Source organism: Malaclemys terrapin, chromosome 3, assembly GCF_027887155.1.
Source record: "Malaclemys terrapin pileata isolate rMalTer1 chromosome 3, rMalTer1.hap1, whole genome shotgun sequence".
Classification (NCBI taxonomy): Eukaryota; Metazoa; Chordata; order Testudines; family Emydidae; genus Malaclemys; species Malaclemys terrapin.
The window spans coordinates 207,975,720-207,993,715 of record NC_071507.1 but is presented as its reverse complement, the minus strand read 5'-3'; the positions used below and the strand labels follow the sequence as shown (position 1 = coordinate 207,993,715).

Genomic DNA, 17,996 nt, shown 5'->3' with positions numbered 1-17,996 from the left:
TCTAGGGGAGCCTAGATCCCAAATTGTTGCCCAGTTGGAGGAGGGCTATCGTGTCCTACCTCACTGCCTTTGAGAAGGCCTGCGATCGAAACAGGCTGATCCCGCAGGCCGGCTCCGCGTCTCACCCCCTTGCTCGGTCCCAGAGCCATAGGGGCGCCCAGCCAGATGGGCAGAGCCGATATTGGGGACTAGGAACCGTTCAGCCAGGCTCCACTGCTCAAGTCTGAATGGGCACCTGAGGCTTATGGGAACAGGTTTTGGGGTGTGCAGAAGACCCTGGGGGTGACCTACATGGAAGTCCCCGGTCCCCCCCGCTGGGAGGATCTCCCCACAAATGGGTAGGGGAGGGGTCACTGAGCTGGAGGATTTGTATAAGAACATAAGAACGGCCACACTGGGTCAGACCACAGGTCCATCTAGCCCAGTATCCTGTCTGCCGACAGCGGCCAATGCCAGGTGCCCCAGAGGGAGTGAACAGAACAGGGAATCGTCCAGTGATCCATCCCCTGTCGCCCATTCCCAGGTCCTGGCAAACAGAGGCTAGAGACACCATCCCTGCCCAGCCTGGCTAATAGCCATTGATAGACCTGTCCTCCATGAATGTATCTAGTTTGTTTTTGAACTGTGTTATAGTCTTGGCCTTCACAACATCCCCTGGCAAAGAGTTCCACAGGTTGACTGTGCGTTGTGTGAAGAAATACTTCCTTTTGTTCGTTTTAAACCTGCTGCCTATTCATTTCATTTGGTGACCCCTAGTTCTTGTGTTATGTGAAGGAGTAAATAACACTTCCTTATTTACTGTCTCCACACCAGTCATGATTTTATAGACCTCTATCATATCCCCCTTGGTCGTCTCTTTTCCAAGCTGAAAAGTCCCAATCTTATTAATCTCTCCTCACATGGCAGCTGTTCCAGACCCCTAATAATTTTTGTTGCCCTTTTCTGAACCTTTTCCAATTCCAATAGATCTTTTTTGAGCTGGGGCAACCACATCTGCACACAGTATTCAAGCTGTGGACGTACCATGGATTTATAGAGAGGCAATAGGATATTTTCTGTCTCATTCTCTATCCCTTTCTTAATGATTCCCAGCATTCTGTTGAACCTCTAAAAAGGTCCCATGCAGCTTTCAGGGATTTCACTTTTGGTGCTGTAGCTTTTCATTTCTGGTTAACTAACCTCCTCATTTTTGTGTAGTTCCCCTTTCTGAAATTAAACGCTACCGTGTTGGGCTGCTGGGGTGTTTTCCCCACCTCAGGGATGTTAAATTTAATTACATTATAGTCACTATTACTGAGTGCTCCAGCTATAGTCACCCCTTGGACCTGATCCTGTGCTCCATTTAGGAGTAAATCAAGCATTGCCTCTCCCCTTGTGGGTTCCAAGACTAGTTGCTCCAAGAAGCCGTCATTTAAGGTGTCAAGAAACTTTATCTCTGCATCCCGTCCTGAGGTGACATGTATCCAGTCTATATGGGGATAGTTGGGCTGGGTCAGAACTACTCCAGGAGATGTGTCCCTACGAGCCTAGACCGTGGGTCGTGGACAGGAAGCCGAAGGGGCTGTGCCGAGCAGGCCGGTGGGCAGATCACTTTGGGGACACTCGGTCTGGGGGTGGAGAGACCCAAAGGGGACTGGCCTAAGCCTGGGTGCTGGGAGAGGGACCGTGAGGCTGCCCCAGAAGTGGGACTGGGGTAAACCCAAATGGGGGGAGCAGGATGTGGGGTCTCAGCGCCCTGAGCGGTGATGTCTGTAGGAAAACGGGGCGTACGTGGGCAGAAGCCCAGGGTTAGTGGAACAGGGACCAGACAGAGCCCGGGGTGGTGAGCTGGAGAAAGCCCAGGCCCAGCGAAGCTGCCTGGAGCTCCGGCTCCGAGAGGGACGATGTGACTGACCCATCGGAGGGAAGCAGCCACTCAGCCAGCTCCTCGGGGGCACAGGGGTGGCAGACGGGCTCCCACTCCAGGCCCCAGGTGCGTGACTCATCGGACTCATCGGACCCCCAGGGAGCGGAGGGAGGTGGCCAAGGGGGAGACACTCCTGGGGCAGGGAGAGTCTGGGACAGAGGCCCCTTGTCACACCCTGTGTGGTGCCACCCCATCGAATGTTGAAGGGCTGTGACTGGGGCTACGGGCCCAGGTGTGGAGCCATTCGCCCGGCCTATGGCTCAGAGCCCTGGGCAGACACAGCCAGGGGCGGGGGGCTGGTAGTCGGGGTTCTCCAGGTCACCAGCTCTGACGTCCTTGTGGGGAATGCCTGGGTCACTGTAGGACAAAACTCCGTCCCGGTTTCTGCACCAGCCCGGGGGCTGAACTACGTGAATCAGAAGGCTCAGACCGGAGGGGTCAGTGAAAATGCAAACAGCTGAACTGGGCGCCGACTGCCCGGGCTGGGCTGTAACCGTCAGTTCTCTGGGCCGCCCGAGGGGCTGCCTGGGCCATGTGCCAGGTGACCAATAAACCCGCCTGGTTTCACAGCGCTGGGTGAGTGTCCCTGCAGACGCTGGGCGAGGGGCACTGATCCCTGAGGAGAGGACACGTCTCCCCCAGGGTCTGTCCCAGACTCACTGCCCGGTGCTCCCGGGGTGGGGCAGGGGGGCTGGAGCCCCAGTGGCCCATTCTCAGGAGGTGGTGAGGCCACGTGGCTCACCCTGGGGGAAGAATGAGACCCCGGGGGGTCTGGCCCACTGAAGGCCCCTCCCAGAGATTGTTCCCAGGCTGGGGGCATAGCCCCGACCCTGTGGGTCTGTGAGTCCTACCGTGACATCACCCTTGTTTTTCACCTCTTTAATTTTTATCCAGAATTTTTCAGCAGGTCTGCCTCCCACGTCTGCCCCAGTGCAAGTGTAGACAGCTTTGATCTACAAGGCCACACTGAACACTTCCTGCCTGTCCTCGCTGCCCAGGCTGTACCCTTCTGGAGCAGTCCAGCAGTCCTGGGAACTAGCCCACCAACTCTCCGGGCGGTCAGGCGTGTCGGAATCGGGATGATTCACTAGTAGGTCCAGTTCTTCCTGATTCTTTCCTACACTTCGTGCATTAGCCCCCAGACAGCTAAAAGGTGCCTTAGCTTTCCCCTCCCTAGTGCTCGTCTCTCCTTTGTCCCTGCCATGATGGCCCACTTCTGACCCTTCAGCACAGGGCTCTGGGCTTGCCAAGGGGCTTTTCTCTCCTGCCCTGTTGAACGTAGTTTAAAGCCCCCGGCACTGGGCTAGCCAGCACGTATCCGAGGATACACTTCTCCTTCCGCGGCAGGCGGCCCCCACTGCTGCTCAGCAGGGGCGCGGCAGGCGGGGGCCGGAAGAAGTGCAGAGTGGCGAGGCCCAAAGAAGAGGGGACAAGTCAATGGTCAGACCCAGGAGGACAGACGACAACTCGCCGGAGATTGCAAGAGAGGCCATGACAAGAGGACTTGCAGCCGGAAAGAAGCGAAGGGGGAAGGCCGGAGAATCGCCCCTACACCAGGAAGAGGCACTGGTGAGCCCTCGGCTGTAACACGCGAGCAGGGCTGCTCTGCCGCGGGTAAGAAAGATGAACTCAGACTGGAAGAGGTGCAGAGAAGGGCGACGAGGCTGATCGGAGGAACGGAGAACCTGCCTTACGAGAGGAGACTCAACGAACTGGGCTTGTTTAGCCTGACCAGACGCAGGCCGAGGGGAGATCGATCGCTCTCTCTAAATCCAGCCCAGGGAGAAACACCAGACTGGGAGAGGAGTTATTGAAGCGAAGCGCCCATGTGGACACAAGAACACGTGGCTAGAAACTGGCCATCAACAGGTTTAGACTTGAATTTAGACAAAGGTTTCTCACCACCAGAGGAGTGAAGTTCCGGAGCAGCCGCCCAGGGGGAGCAGTGGGGGCAAAACCCCGAACTGGCTTCCAGACTGAGTGTGATCAGTTTATGGAGGGGATGGTGTGATGGGGCTGCCGACGATGGCATGGAGCCGATCTGCGACCGCTAGCAGCAAATACCCCCAGCGGCCGGTGATGGGACACTGCAGAGAATTCTTTCCCAGCTGTCTGGCAGGTGGGTCTCACCCACATGCCCAGGGTCTGACTGATCCCCGGATTTAGGGTGGGGAAGGAATTTTCCCCGGGTCAGGTTGGCAGAGACCCGGGGGTGGGGGGAGGTTCGCCTCCCTCTGCAGCCTGGGGCCCGAGTCACTTGCTGGTTTGAACTAGTGGGAATGGTGGAGTCTCTGTCACGTGAAGTCTTGATTTGAGGACACCAGAGGCTCGGGGCCTATTGCGGGGGGTGTGTGTGTGTGGTTCTGGGGACTGCAGTGGGCAGGTCAGATTGGAGGATCAGGATGGGCCCTTCTGGCCTTGAAGCTTATGGGGCTAAAGGATCCCGTGGGGGGAAGGAATGGGGTGCTGACCCACGGAGAGGGACAGAGTGGGGCACTGACCCCGGGGGAGGGGTGGGGAGATATGGAAGGTGGGGAGGATGCTGACCCTAGGGTGGGGGCAGCCGCAGCACTGGAAGCAGGGTGGGGTCTGAGGGCTCAGGGCCTGGCTCCAGGAGGATAGGGGGTGGGATGGGGGGTGGGAGAGCCTGGGCTCAGGGCAGCCGTGGAGTCTCTGAGTGGCCCAAAGGCCCGCCCCCCAGGGGCATTCCCCTGCTCCCCTTCCCTCTCCGAGGGGCCCCGCCCCCACAGGTGCTCCCCCCGCCCTCCAAGGGTCTGCCCCCCACTCACTCGCGGAGGGAGTCCAGGATCTCGGCCCGCCGGCGCTTGGCCTGGCTGGTGACGATGGTGCGGTAGGTCTGCCGGTCGATGGCCCAGAGCCGGACCTGGGTGAGCGCTGGGGGGGGGGGGAAGGGTTAGTCTGGGGGTGGGGGAGAGGTCCCAGCTCTGCTCCATCAGCCAGGCTCACACAGGACCCAGCATTGCCCGGTCCTGCCACCACAGGGGGGCAGTCGCGTCCAGTGGGGCAGCACCAGAGCTGTGCTGGTGAGAGGCGGGGGGAGGCGGGGGGCAGTGGCTCTGCTTGTTTGCAGCCCTCTGGGCTGGAGCAGTGCCCGGGGTCCAGGGCAGAGCAGGACCTGGAGCCTGGGCAGGGGCAGGGGGTCGGGTGGGACCGGTGGGGTCTGGGGTGGGGGCAGGGGGTGGAGGTGGGGCTGGGGCAGGGGTAGGGGGTGGAGCTGGGGTGGGGGTGAGGCCTGGGTCTGAAGCCAGGGCAGCAGCAGGGGTGGGGCCCGGGGCGAGGGCGGGAGTGGGGGCAGGGTGGGGAGCCGGGGCCTGCGGCCAGCCCTCACCTGTGACGGTGGCCGTGCGTTTGCAGTGGTACAGGATTGCCAGCTCCCCGAACACATCCCCCGGGAGCAGCGTGCGGAGGGGGCAGCCGCGCTGGGTCACACTCAGCTCGCCCTCTGCAAAGGAAAGCACCTGAAACGGGTCAGACGCACCCGCCCCTTCCCTCCCCCCCCCACGTCAATTGGCGTAACTCACCCAGGGCAGGACTGTTGGGGGGGGGGTGCAGACAGGAGTGCAGGGCGGTGGGCTCGGGGCCGGGCACTCACACTCCTTCGCACGCACATGCGGGGCGGCACTGGGCTGGCTCACAGGCTCACACACGCATGGGGTGGGGCTGGCGCACATGGAGCGGGACTGGACAGGGCTGGCGGATGTTCACACATGCATGGGGCGGGGCTGGCGCACGTGGAGCGGGGCTGGGCAGGGCTGGCGGATGCTCACACACGCACGGGGCTGGGTTGGCGCACGTGGAGCGGGGCTGGGCAGGGCTGGCGGATGCTCACACACGCACGGGGCTGGGTTGGCGCACGTGGAGCGGGGCTGGGCAGGGCTGGCGGATGCTCACACACGCACGGGATGGGGCCGGCGCATGTGGAGCGGGACTGGGCAGGGCTGGCGGATGCTCACACACGCACGGGGCCGGCGCACGTGGAGCGGGGCTGGGCAGGGCTGGCGGATGCTCACACACGCACGGGGCTGGGTTGGCGCACGTGGAGCGGGGCTGGGCAGGGCTGGCGGATGCTCACACATGCACGGGGCGGGGCCAGCGCTCACCAGCAACGATGTACATGGCGTCCCCGTCGGTGCCCTCGGCCAGCACCGTCTGCCCTGGGCCGTGCCAGGCGGGCATGAAGCTCTGCATCATGGCATCTGCCTGGCCCTCGCCCAGGAGCCGCAGGAAGTCATTCCGCTCCACGGCCCCGGCAATCAGGCTGCGGTCCCTGGGAGGAAGGGAGGGAGACGGGTGGGGCTGGGACCAGAGGTGGGACCGGTCCATTCCACTGGCCCCAGCGTGCGGGAGCCACCAGGCCGTGCCCCGAGACCCCACTCAGCCCAGGTGCAGGGAAGCGGCCTGCTGTGGTGGGGGCTGGTTAGAGCAGGGGTGTCCCAGGCCCAACCAGGACCCTGTACGGCCAGCGGGACCCCCTGCCCCGAGAGCTGCAGGTCCCAGCACAATGCCGCACCCTCCTGGCCACAGCGACAGGACAGTGGCTGTTCCCCTAGCAACACTGCAGGGGCCGGGGCAGGATGTTCTAGTACAAATACCCCCCAGCCCCCTTGCACCCAGCTCTGGGCACACTGCTAGGGGGGCCAAACCCTCGCCACACCCCTTCTCTGCGGCCGCACCCCCCGCTCCCCCTCTCCCTCCATCACTCGCTCACTTTCACCGGGCTGGGGTGTGAGGGCTCTGGCTAGGGACAGGGATGAGGGGCTCAGAGCGTGGGAGGGGGCTCCAGCCGGGCGGCACTGACCTCAGGCAGCACCTGGAAGCAGCGGCATGTCCCTCCAGCTCCTAGGCGCAGGGGCGGCCAGGGGGCTCTGCACGTTTCCCTCGCCACAGGCACTGTCCTCACAGCTCCCATTGGCCAAGGTTCCCAGCCAATGGGAGCTGCTGAGCCAGTGCTCAGGGCGGGGGCAGCGTGTGGAGTCCCCGTGGCTGACCCTGCGCCTAGGAGCCAGAGGGACATGTCGGCCGCTTCCGGGAGCCGCGTGGAGCAGGCTGCTGCAGCCAACCCGACTTTTAATGGCCCGGTCAGCAGTGCTGACTGGACCTGCCAAGGTCACTTTTCGACTGGGCATTCCAGTCAATAACCAGACGCCAGGAACCCTAGACACTGCTCCTGCCAGGGCCTGATCAGGGCTGGCCTTGCGCCGGGGGAGTCTGGCTGGCTGGGCTGTCCCAAGGGGAGGGGCAGGTCTTTGTCCTGCCCAAGGGGTTACCTGGGAGACTTAGGGACGTGGGGCACCTGCAGGGCCTCGTCACTAGCAAGTGGCTCAGGGACAATGGGCTGGGACCTGCTCGGCCTCCGTCCGCCGTCGGCATCAGCCTGGTCTGCAATCTCCCTGCTCCCTGCTCCGGGGTCCTCCGGCGCCCCGCCTGTGGCAGTGGGGAGAGAAGTGCATGAGGCACCTGCCCAGCCGCCCCCCAATACCCGCCCTATCCCTCCCACCTGCGTCTGGGTGAGGGGTCTTGTGGGGCGGGCCCAGGCGCGCGCTGTGACCAGCCTGGCAGCTGGGTATCGGTGCGCACAATGCACCAAGCGCACAGTGCACAACCACCGTAATAGTGATACACCCTGGCCTGGACCAGCACCCCTGGCCGCTTACGCCAGGGACCCATCAATCCGCCAGGTGCTGAGTCGGCATTTGGCACCGGAAACTTGCCAAAATCAAGAGCCATTCGTTCTACGTCTCAGCACCAGCGAGGGAGGCGCCTTCACAGGCCAGTGCCTGGAAGCTAGTTGTGACAAAGTGGGGGATGGGTTTTGTAATATTTTTAAGAAGCCGATGTGTGCCTCAATTTCCCCTGTATGCTGCTTTGTTCCCTAGTGGGGGGAAGAGACTGTTTGCTATCGGCGAGGCGAAGACATAGGTGTGGATGGCGCCTGGCGGCCTGGACCCTCTCCATGCAGCTCTTGAGAAGAGAAGGGCAGATCCAATGGCCAGGACGTGGACACCTGGCAACCAGCCACCATGGATGCCCCCACCCCACCCCTCTGCAGGGGGCCGAGCCACCCCCCCCAGCTCGGGAACAAAGGCCTCGGGGAAGTGAGACCCCGGGGTGTGTGGCCCACTGAAGGGCCCCTCCAGAGCAGAGGTCCCCAAACTGTGGAGCGTGCCTAGGGGGCACAGAGGGCCATTTGGGGGGGGCCTGGCTGGGGCCTGGGCCAGCTCCCACGGGGGATGGGAAGGTAGCATCACCGAGCTCCGCTCCTGGCCCCGCTCTGACCTTGGCCCCCAGCCAGGGCTCCGCTCCCAGTCCCACCCCTGCCCCCAGCTGTAGCCCCAGCCTCGGCCCCCTTACCACTGTCTGCCGCCCCCCCCCCCCCCAAGCTGAGGCCTCGCTCCTGGCTCAGGGCGGGGGGGCACTGACCGAGGTAAGGCGGGACGCAACCCTGAAAAGTTTGGGGACTACTTGTGACGAACTGGGACTGTTCTTACTGTGGTCTGTGAATGCTCACAGGGGAGTGTGGCTAGGATGGTCTGCATTGGGGGATGGGAGACTGGCCGAGAGGGAAGATACCTGAGCATGTAACGTGAGAACCCAGGAAGGGGTTAGAGGCCAGGTGACACCTTGGCCCGGGAAACTGAACAAAGGGTGTGGGAGGGGTCGCTGAAGAGAGAGTTTTTCAGGAGCTGGCTGGTGGAATGGCTGGGAGGCAGACGGGGCTCTGACCTCCCAAGGGGGCTGGGGTGCCCGGGGACCCCAAGATGGACCCAACTGAAGGGGATCCTGTTGTCTGTGCCTGCAAGACCTGTCTTGGACTGTGTTCCTGTCATCTAAATAAACCTTCTGCTTTACTGGCTGGCTGCGAGTCATGGTGAATCGCAGGAAGCCGGGGGTGCAGGGCCCTGAGTCCCCCCACACTCCGTGACACTACTGTCCCAGAGACTGTTCCAAAGCTAGGTCTGTAGCACCGATTCTGTGGATCCATGACACTAGTATCCAAAACAAAGATAAAGAAGGACCAGAACAGGCAGCTAGGGGACTGGGACATGCCAAGGGGATGGATTTTAGTGACATGTGACGAGATGCGTAACTTGTACAATCGTATAAACAACACCAGCCGACATGTATAACCAGGGAACCCACCTTCTGCACAAGGTGTATGTGACACTGCTGCACGAAGACCAGTATCACCTCAAACCTCTTCCCTGCACTATAGGAATAACCGTGACTGCCACTTCAGTATATTTCATAATGAACCCAGGTGCGGTGACGTAACTGACTGTACCATTTCTCAACACACTGTTCAGCCACCACGTAGCGCTTATTTAAAACTAGCCTCAGCCCCACCCGGCAGAGCTTTAAAGGATCTTCCGAGAAACACAAAGAACCTTCCCAAAGGACAGACTGGAGACAGCATTTTGCAAGATTTTGAATTACAAACTCACTCCACAAAGAAAGTGGAGATATCCAGGTACCCTCTGTAATGAATGCTGTGGGGAAGCAAGCCAGCAGGGCAGACCGTTCGATCCTTTGACTTTACTGAAGACAGTCACTGTGATGGTGCTGCCCGTGGGAGCCAGCTGAGGTCACTCAATCAGGGTGAACTGCAAACAGACCGGGGCAGACAAACCCCAAACGCTGGTGGATATTCCAATACTTAGATTTACCAACCAGCCCAAAACAGCTTCTATACGACCGCACTGGTTACTCAGAGTCCAAACAACGCAGTTCCCTTAAAGTGCCCAGCCTCAGGCCTCCGTCCAGACACACCTGTCAGATATGACGATGATTACTGAAAATCTTATCTCATCATATAAAAGAAAAGGTTCTTCCAACCCCAAAGGATCAGTCACACACCAAGGTTCAATTATAACTTAGATCTTACCCAAAATACACGCTACAGCCAATTCTTATTAACTAAACTAAAATTTATTAAAAAAGAAAAGAGAGTTAGTTAGAAGATCAATATACAGACAGACTTGAATTCAATTCTTGAGGTTCAGATACATGGCAGAGATGGTGAGTTTGTAGTTGCCAAAAGTCCTTTTAGAAATAGTCCAGAGGTTATAGTCCAATGTCCATATTCAGAGTGACTCTAGTCAGTGACTGGGGATCTCAATCCTTGTGGCTTAAGGTTTCCCCTCTTGAAACCCAAAGCAGATCTGAGATGAAGCAGGATCGTGTCCCAGGGTTCTTATACATTTCCAGCAGCCTTTCGGCCTGAGAAAACGATAGGCTTAACTCTCCTTCTCCCAAACATCCTGGCAATTAGCACAGGGTCATTTATCCATTAAACAGTTCAGATACAGATTACCACAACCTTCAAAGAGACATAGAGACAATAATACTATTTTACTCAAGTGTCTTCCTAAATGTTAATATTCCTTTTTTGATCTTTGAATCAAAGCTATAGCAATAGACAAGACTTGTTTGCTTACATCACAAGCCCTGAGCAAACACCTGCCCTTCCACCTCTAACAATGCCGGCTGCATTTCAAAGCTCTGTTCATTTACAGATCTTCCTCACCAGCATTTAAAGTTCGGCCATGTCAGGTCAGTCTGTGAGTTAATTAACTCTTTCTGGCCCTGTGACCTTTCAATGAGATATTATATTACACTCATAACGTCACACCCCCAACGCAAAATTGATGCAGGAAGGGATGACACAAACATCGCTGACTGCATCCCAAGAGCTCCCCATCCTGGGTTCTATCTCACTACAGCTTGTACTGGGTTAGAAGCCGTATCAATGTATAAGAGAAGTGGTTTACCCAACTCATGTTCAATAACATGATTGAATCTCTTTACAAACTCAAGGTAAAACTTGGTTAGAACAACAGTGGATTGGATCTGCTCTGGCAGCATGGTTCCTGTATGTCTCATGTGATCTTGCCAAGAGCTAAAGAAAACAGCTACTTTATCCACACAAGCTCGGGCAAACGTTTGGAACCCAATTAACATCAAGTCAATGTAGAGATTAATGGTGTCCATAGTGTAGGAATCTTGGCATTCAGCCATGAAAGCAATAGGATAGTGTGCCTCGGTTTCCCTTCTCATACAGCACATTAGGTCTGGAATGTCTTTTCTCCTGTGAAAAGTTCCAACACTGTTTACAGGCACTAACTGAAATATCAGTATCACAAGGTCTTTTAACATAGAGTGTGTTCTTATGCATCATTCTTGATGTGTTCAAGGGATTTTCCAAAAGATTAGGCACATTGTACATTTTTACAATTCTTGGTATTAGCAACACATTAGTTACAAAAATTACCATTAGCAATAACAACAAATCCATTGCAAGTGTCCATCTACAATCATTTTTGTCATGCCACACCATTGGCTCAATACCATTGGGGTTTGGGCCTTTTAGGGTTACCCTGAGGCTTCCCTTTGCAAAATTAAGTTATTTCTTTCCTCCTTGTCCTGAAGGATCAAACCCTGATTTCTCTTGCTTAATAGAATCCACTGGTGGATTGGCCGGCTCTCTGTGCTAACAGCTATTAGCAAGTCTTTCTTCTCCCTGTCAGCCAGGTCATTTGCATCAACACAGACAGGAGCTGGTTCACTGCTTTTCAGATCCTTAACTGTTACCAATTCCAAGGCTTAAAGAGATCCCGTCCATTCTTACTAGCATGTTAGATGTAAGGTTCTGTTGTCCTTCCATTACCAACCTCTGCTTACACATGGAATCAGATGTTAAGTCCACTGAGGGACCACACGTCATATCCCAAGTGTGTAAAGATGAGCTTGTACCTGCCCTCACCCTCCCCTGCCTTCTCTAAGAGATTTAAAAAAATGATACAGAAAATTTGAAGCGTCAGTTATTGGTCATTGGGGGTAACATACAGAGTATAGGGGTATGTTGGTGTTTTGGGGTTGGGCAGCACGCATAGTATATACAAAAAGAAGAACAGGAGTACTTGTGGCACCTTAGAGACTAACAAATTTATTAGAGCATAAGCTTTCGTGGACTACTGCCCATCCAAAGAAGTGGGCTGTAGTCCACGAAAGCTTATGCTCTAATAAATTTGTTAGTCTCTAAGGTGCCACAAGTACTCCTGTTCTTCTTTTTGCGGATACAGACTAACACGGCTGCTACTCTGAAACATAGTATATACAGACTGCAATGTCCCCAATGAGGGGTGGGTAACCGGTGGGCGGGATCAGGAAACAGTCGATAAGCGGTGAGGGTCTATCACCCATACAGAAAGTAGAGACAGTCATGGGTATATACACAGCTGTTCTGCTCTGCAGACTCAGCTACGCAGCCTTCCCTCTGAACCTGAGACACCGACAGGTCACTCACAGACTCTACATGGAGACATTCCTGTCCCTACAACATTGTCTTCCCAACAAACTGGTCAAGCACAGCCACTTGGTTAATGGGCTGTCCAAATTCCCTAACAATTTTCCTTCCATCTGAAGCCTTCTCAGAGCTATCCACACTAGATCTTTCCAGAGCACAGTCAATGAGTTCATTCTCAGCAGAAAATTTCTGGCCATCAGGAACTGAAACTTCCTTGATCAAATCACTTTCACACGCTTCAGCTACAGCAAACTGCTTGCACCAAGTACCATGAGGATTTCTTTCCCTAGGAGCTTCTCTAAGCAGCAATTCACCGCTCACAGAAATTCTGCCCTTACCCTCTTCACCTAGGGCTTGCTCTAAAGGAACACTTTTCTGAGCCGCAACAGACTCTGTATGGGTCTCACTTACATCCAGGATCACCTCTGGCCCATTAGGTGGATTTCTACACAATCCCCTTTCAGGCAAACTGCTTGATTTCATAGTAAGAAGCATTTTCCTTCCCTTTGCCACACACAAGCTCAGGAATCTTTTCCTTCTTGTTACAAGTTGTCAAAGTGTCAATGGGTAACACAATCAAATCCCCTTTCTGCTCTCCTTGTGCCCACAAAAGCTTATGCCCAAATACATTTGTTAGTCTCTAAAATGCCACAAGGACTCCTCGTTCTTTTGGCTGAAACAGACTAACATGGCTACCACTCTGAAACCTTCCCCTTTGACACACAGCTTGGGATCTCCTTTCCCTTGTCCCAGCACACAGGGCTGTTCACAGACAACTGCTTGGAGACTGGGGTAGCTTCCTCCATAGGCAAGTCAATACCCCTGACAGACACAGGCACATTTCCTTCACTGTCACTATTCTTCGCACAGGAAACAGATAAGGGATAGGGACACTCATCTGCCACTCTCCTGGCCTTCCCAAACTGCTGACTAGATAAAGCCATCAGCTCACAAGGCTGCCCAGGCTCCTCCAAGCTTTCCTTACCAGGCACTTTGCCGCTCCCAACAGATACGCTGCCGCTCTTCTCACGACACTGAGCTACTGCCAGCAAATCACAGTGACCCTTTTCCGGTTCCCTTTTCCAAGCTGTATCAGCCACCAATCCGTCACCCGTCCAAAATCTCCCCGTTCCTTCCTCAGGCCTTGGCTACACTTGGGAATTCACAGCGCTGCCAAGGCGAGAGCGCTCTCGCAGCGCTGCAAGTGCTCCACCTCTCCGAGGGGAATAGCTTGCAGTGCTGCGAGGGAGCATGCAGCGCTGTAATACTCCACCTCTCCGAGGGGAATAGCGTGCAGCGCTGCGAGGGAGCGTGCAGCGCTGTACTACTCCACCTCTCCGAGGGGAATAGCTTGCAGCGCTGCGAGGGAGCGTGCAGCGCTGTAATACTCCACCTCTCCGAGGGGAATAGCGTGCAGCGCTGCGAGGGAGCGTGCAGCACTGTAATACTCCACCTCTCCGAGGGGAATAGCGTGCAGCGCTGTGAGCGAGCGTGCAGCGCTGTAATACTCCACCTCTCCGAGGGGAATAGCCTGCAGCACTGCGAGGGAGCGTGCGGCGCTGTAATACTCCACCTCTCCGAGGGGAATAGCCTGCAGCACTGCGAGGGAGCGTGCGGCGCTGTACTACTCCACCTGTCCGAGGGGAATAGCGTGCAGCGCTGCGAGGGAGCGTGCAGCACTGTAATACTCCACCTGTCCGAGGGGAATAGCCTGCAGCACTGCGAGGGAGCGTGCGGCGCTGTACTACTCCACCTGTCCGAGGGGAATAGCTTGCAGCACTGCGAGGGAGCGTGCAGGGCTGTACTACTCCACCTGTCCGAGGGGAATAGCCTGCAGCGCTGCGAGAGAGCGTGCAGCGCTGTAATACTCCACCTCTCCGAGGGGAATAGCCTGCAGCACTGCGAGGGAGCGTGCGGCGCTGTACTACTCCACCTGTCCGAGGGGAATAGCTTGCAGCACTGCGAGGGAGCGTGCAGGGCTGTACTACTCCACCTGTCTGAGGGGAATAGCCTGCAGCGCTGCGAGGGAGCGTGCGGCGCTGTAATACTCCACCTCTCCGAGGGGAATAGCGTGCAGCACTGCGAGGGAGCGTGCAGGGCTGTAATACTCCACCTGTCCGAGGGGAATAGCCTGCAGCGCTGCGAGGGAGCGTGCAGGGCTGTAATACTCCACCTGTCCGAGGGGAATAGCCTGCAGCACTGCGAGGGAGCGTGCGGCGCTGTACTACTCCACCTCTCCGAGGGGAATAGCCTGCAGCACTGCGAGGGAGCGTGCAGCGCTGTACTACTCCACCTGTCCGAGGGGAATAGCCTGCAGCACTGCGAGCGAGCGTGCGGCGCTGTAATACTCCACCTCTCCGAGGGGAATAGCGTGCAGCGCTGCGAGAGAGCGTGCAGCGCTGTAATACTCCACCTGTCCGAGGGGAATAGCGTGCAGCGCTGTGAGAGCTCTCTCGCAGCGCTGTACTACTCCACATGTCCGAGGGGAATAGCGTGCAGCGCTGCGAGCGAGCGTGCGGCGCTGTACTACTCCACCTGTCCGAGGGGAATAGCGTGCAGCGCTGCGAGGGAGCGTGCAGCGCTGTAATACTCCACCTGTCCGAGGGGAATAGCCTGCAGCGCTGCGAGCGAGCGTGCGGCGCTGTACTACTCCACCTGTCCGAGGGGAATAGCGTGCAGCGCTGCGAGGGAGCGTGCAGGGCTGTAATACTCCACCTGTCCGAGGGGAATAGCCTGCAGCACTGCGAGGGAGCGTGCGGCGCTGTAATACTCCACCTGTCCGAGGGGAATAGCGTGCAGCGCTGCGAGGGAGCGTGCAGCGCTGCAATACTCCACCTGTCCGAGGGGAATAGCCTGCAGCGCTGCGAGCGAGCGTGCGGCGCTGTACTACTCCACCTGTCCGAGGGGAATAGCGTGCAGCGCTGCGAGGGAGCGTGCAGGGCTGTAATACTCCACCTGTCCGAGGGGAATAGCGTGCAGCGCTGCGAGCGAGCGTGCGGCGCTGTACTACTCCACCTCTCCGAGGGGAATAGCGTGCAGCGCTGCGAGAGAGCGTGCAGGGCTGTAATACTCCACCTGTCCGAGGGGAATAGCGTGCAGCACTGCGAGGGAGCGTGCGGCGCTGTAGTACTCCACCTGTCCGAGGGGAATAGCCTGCAGCGCTGCGAGCGAGCGTGCGGCGCTGTACTACTCCACCTGTCCGAGGGGAATAGCGTGCAGCGCTGCGAGGGAGCGTGCAGCGCTGTAATACTCCACCTGTCCGAGGGGAATAGCCTGCAGCACTGCGAGGGAGCGTGCAGCGCTGTACTACTCCACCTCTGCGAGGGGAATAGCGTGCCCGCTGTAATACTCCACCTGTCCGAGGGGAATAGCCTGCAGCACTGCGAGGGAGCGTGCAGCGCTGTAATACTCCACCTCTCCGAGGGGAATAGCCTGCAGCGCTGTGAGCGAGCGTGCAGGGCTGTAATACTCCACCTGTCTGAGGGGAATAGCCTGCAGCGCTGCGAGTGAGTGTGCAGCACTGTGATACTCCACCTCTCCGAGGGGAATAGCCTGCAGCACTGCGAGGGAGCGTGCAGCGCTGTAATACTCCACCTCTCCGAGGGGAATAGCGTGCAGCACTGCGAGGGAGCGTGCAGCACTGTAATACTCCACCTGTCTGAGGGGAATAGCCTGCAGCGCTGTGAGCGAGCGTGCAGCGCTGTAATACTCCACATGTCCGAGGGGAATAGCGTGCAGCACTGCGAGGGAGCGTGCAGGGCTGTAATACTCCACCTCTCCGAGGGGAATAGCGTGCAGCGCTGCGAGGGAGCGTGCAGCGCTGTACTACTCCACATGTCCGAGGGGAATAGCGTGCAGCACTGCGAGGGAGCGTGCAGCACTGTAATACTCCACCTGTCCGAGGGGAATAGCGTGCAGCACTGCGAGGGAGCGTGCAGGGCTGTAATACTCCACCTCTCCGAGGGGAATAGCCTGCAGCACTGCGAGGGAGCGTGCAGCGCTGTACTACTCCACCTGTCCGAGGGGAATAGCCTGCAGCACTGCGAGGGAGCGTGCAGCGCTGTAATACTCCACCTCTCCGAGGGGAATAGCCTGCAGCGCTGTGAGCGAGCGTGCAGCGCTGTAATACTCCACCTCTCCGAGGGGAATAGCGTGCAGCGCTGCGAGGGAGCGTGCAGCGCTGTACTACTCCACCTGTCCGAGGGGAATAGCCTGCAGCGCTGCGAGAGAGCGTGCAGGGCTGTAATACTCCACCTCTCTGAGGGGAATAGCGTGCAGCACTGCGAGGGAGCGTGCAGGGCTGTAATACTCCACCTCTCCGAGGGGAATAGCGTGCAGCGCTGCGAGGGAGCGTGCAGCGCTGTACTACTCCACATGTCCGAGGGGAATAGCGTGCAGCACTGCGAGGGAGCGTGCAGCACTGTAATACTCCACCTGTCCGAGGGGAATAGCGTGCAGCACTGCGAGGGAGCGTGCAGGGCTGTAATACTCCACCTCTCCGAGGGGAATAGCCTGCAGCACTGCGAGGGAGCGTGCAGCGCTGTACTACTCCACCTGTCCGAGGGGAATAGCCTGCAGCGCTGCGAGGGAGCGTGCAGCGCTGTAATACTCCACCTGTCCGAGGGGAATAGCCTGCAGCACTGCGAGAGACCGTGCAGCGCTGTACTACTCCACCTGTCCGAGGGGAATAGCCTGCAGCACTGCGAGGGAGCGTGCAGCGCTGTAATACTCCACCTGTCCGAGGGGAATAGCCTGCAGCACTGCGAGCGAGCGTGCAGCGCTGTAATACTCCACCTGTCCGAGGGGAATAGCCTGCAGCACTGCGAGGGAGCGTGCAGCGCTGTAATACTCCACCTGTCCGAGGGGAATAGCCTGCAGCGCTGCGAGGGAGCGTGCAGCACTGTAATACTCCACCTGTCCGAGGGGAATAGCGTGCAGCGCTGCGAGCGAGCGTGCGGCGCTGTACTACTCCACCTGTCCGAGGGGAATAGCCTGCAGCGCTGCGAGCGAGCGTGCAGCGCTGTACTACTCCACCTCTCCGAGGGGAATAGCCTGCAGCACTGCGAGGGAGCGTGCAGCGCTGTAATACTCCACCTCTCCGAGGGGAATAGCGTGCAGCACTGCGAGGGAGCGTGCGGCGCTGTACTACTCCACCTGTCCGAGGGGAATAGCGTGCAGCACTGCGAGGGAGCGTGCGGCGCTGTACTACTCCACCTGTCCGAGGGGAATAGCCTGCAGCGCTGCGAGGGAGCGTGCGGCGCTGTACTACTCCACCTGTCCGAGGGGAATAGCCTGCAGCACTGCGAGGGAGCGTGCAGCGCTGTACTACTCCACCTGTCCGAGGGGAATAGCGTGCAGCACTGCGAGGGAGCGTGCAGCGCTGTACTACTCCACCTGTCCGAGGGGAATAGCCTGCAGCACTGCGAGGGAGCGTGCAGCGCTGTACTACTCCACCTCTCCGAGGGGAATAGCCTGCAGCACTGCGAGGGAGCGTGCAGCGCTGCAGGCTCTGATTACACGGGCGCTTTACAGCACTGCACTCGCTGCGCTGGGGGCTCGGGGGGGGGGCGTTTTCACACCCCCGAGCGCAGCAAGTTGCAGTGCTGTACAGCACCAGTGTAGCCAAGGCCTCAGCTATGGCTTGCACCTGACCATCCACTTTAATCTGCTCCTGAGAATCACTGTCCTGGCCAATGAGATCCTTCTGCTCTTGATCTAACTCCAGATTCACGTCTGAGACATTAGACAGACATTCAGACACTTCAT

General features: G+C 57.9%; 1 protein-coding gene across 5 annotated transcripts in view; it reads right to left on the bottom strand.

The window, feature by feature from the left end:
• The window catches only part of LOC128833865 (cGMP-dependent protein kinase 1-like), a 57,161-nt gene that overhangs the window by 14,933 nt on the left and 24,232 nt on the right, over positions 1 to 17,996 (bottom strand). For all 5 annotated transcript variants that reach the window (XM_054022084.1, XM_054022083.1, XM_054022086.1 and 2 more), the window contains 4 exons: positions 7,195 to 7,351; positions 6,028 to 6,194; positions 5,256 to 5,369; positions 4,696 to 4,801 (listed from right to left, as the gene is read on the bottom strand). In XM_054022084.1, the coding sequence (XP_053878059.1) occupies positions 4,696 to 4,801; positions 5,256 to 5,369; positions 6,028 to 6,194; positions 7,195 to 7,351 (544 nt within the window). The remainder of the gene's footprint in view (positions 1 to 4,695; positions 4,802 to 5,255; positions 5,370 to 6,027; positions 6,195 to 7,194; positions 7,352 to 17,996) is intronic.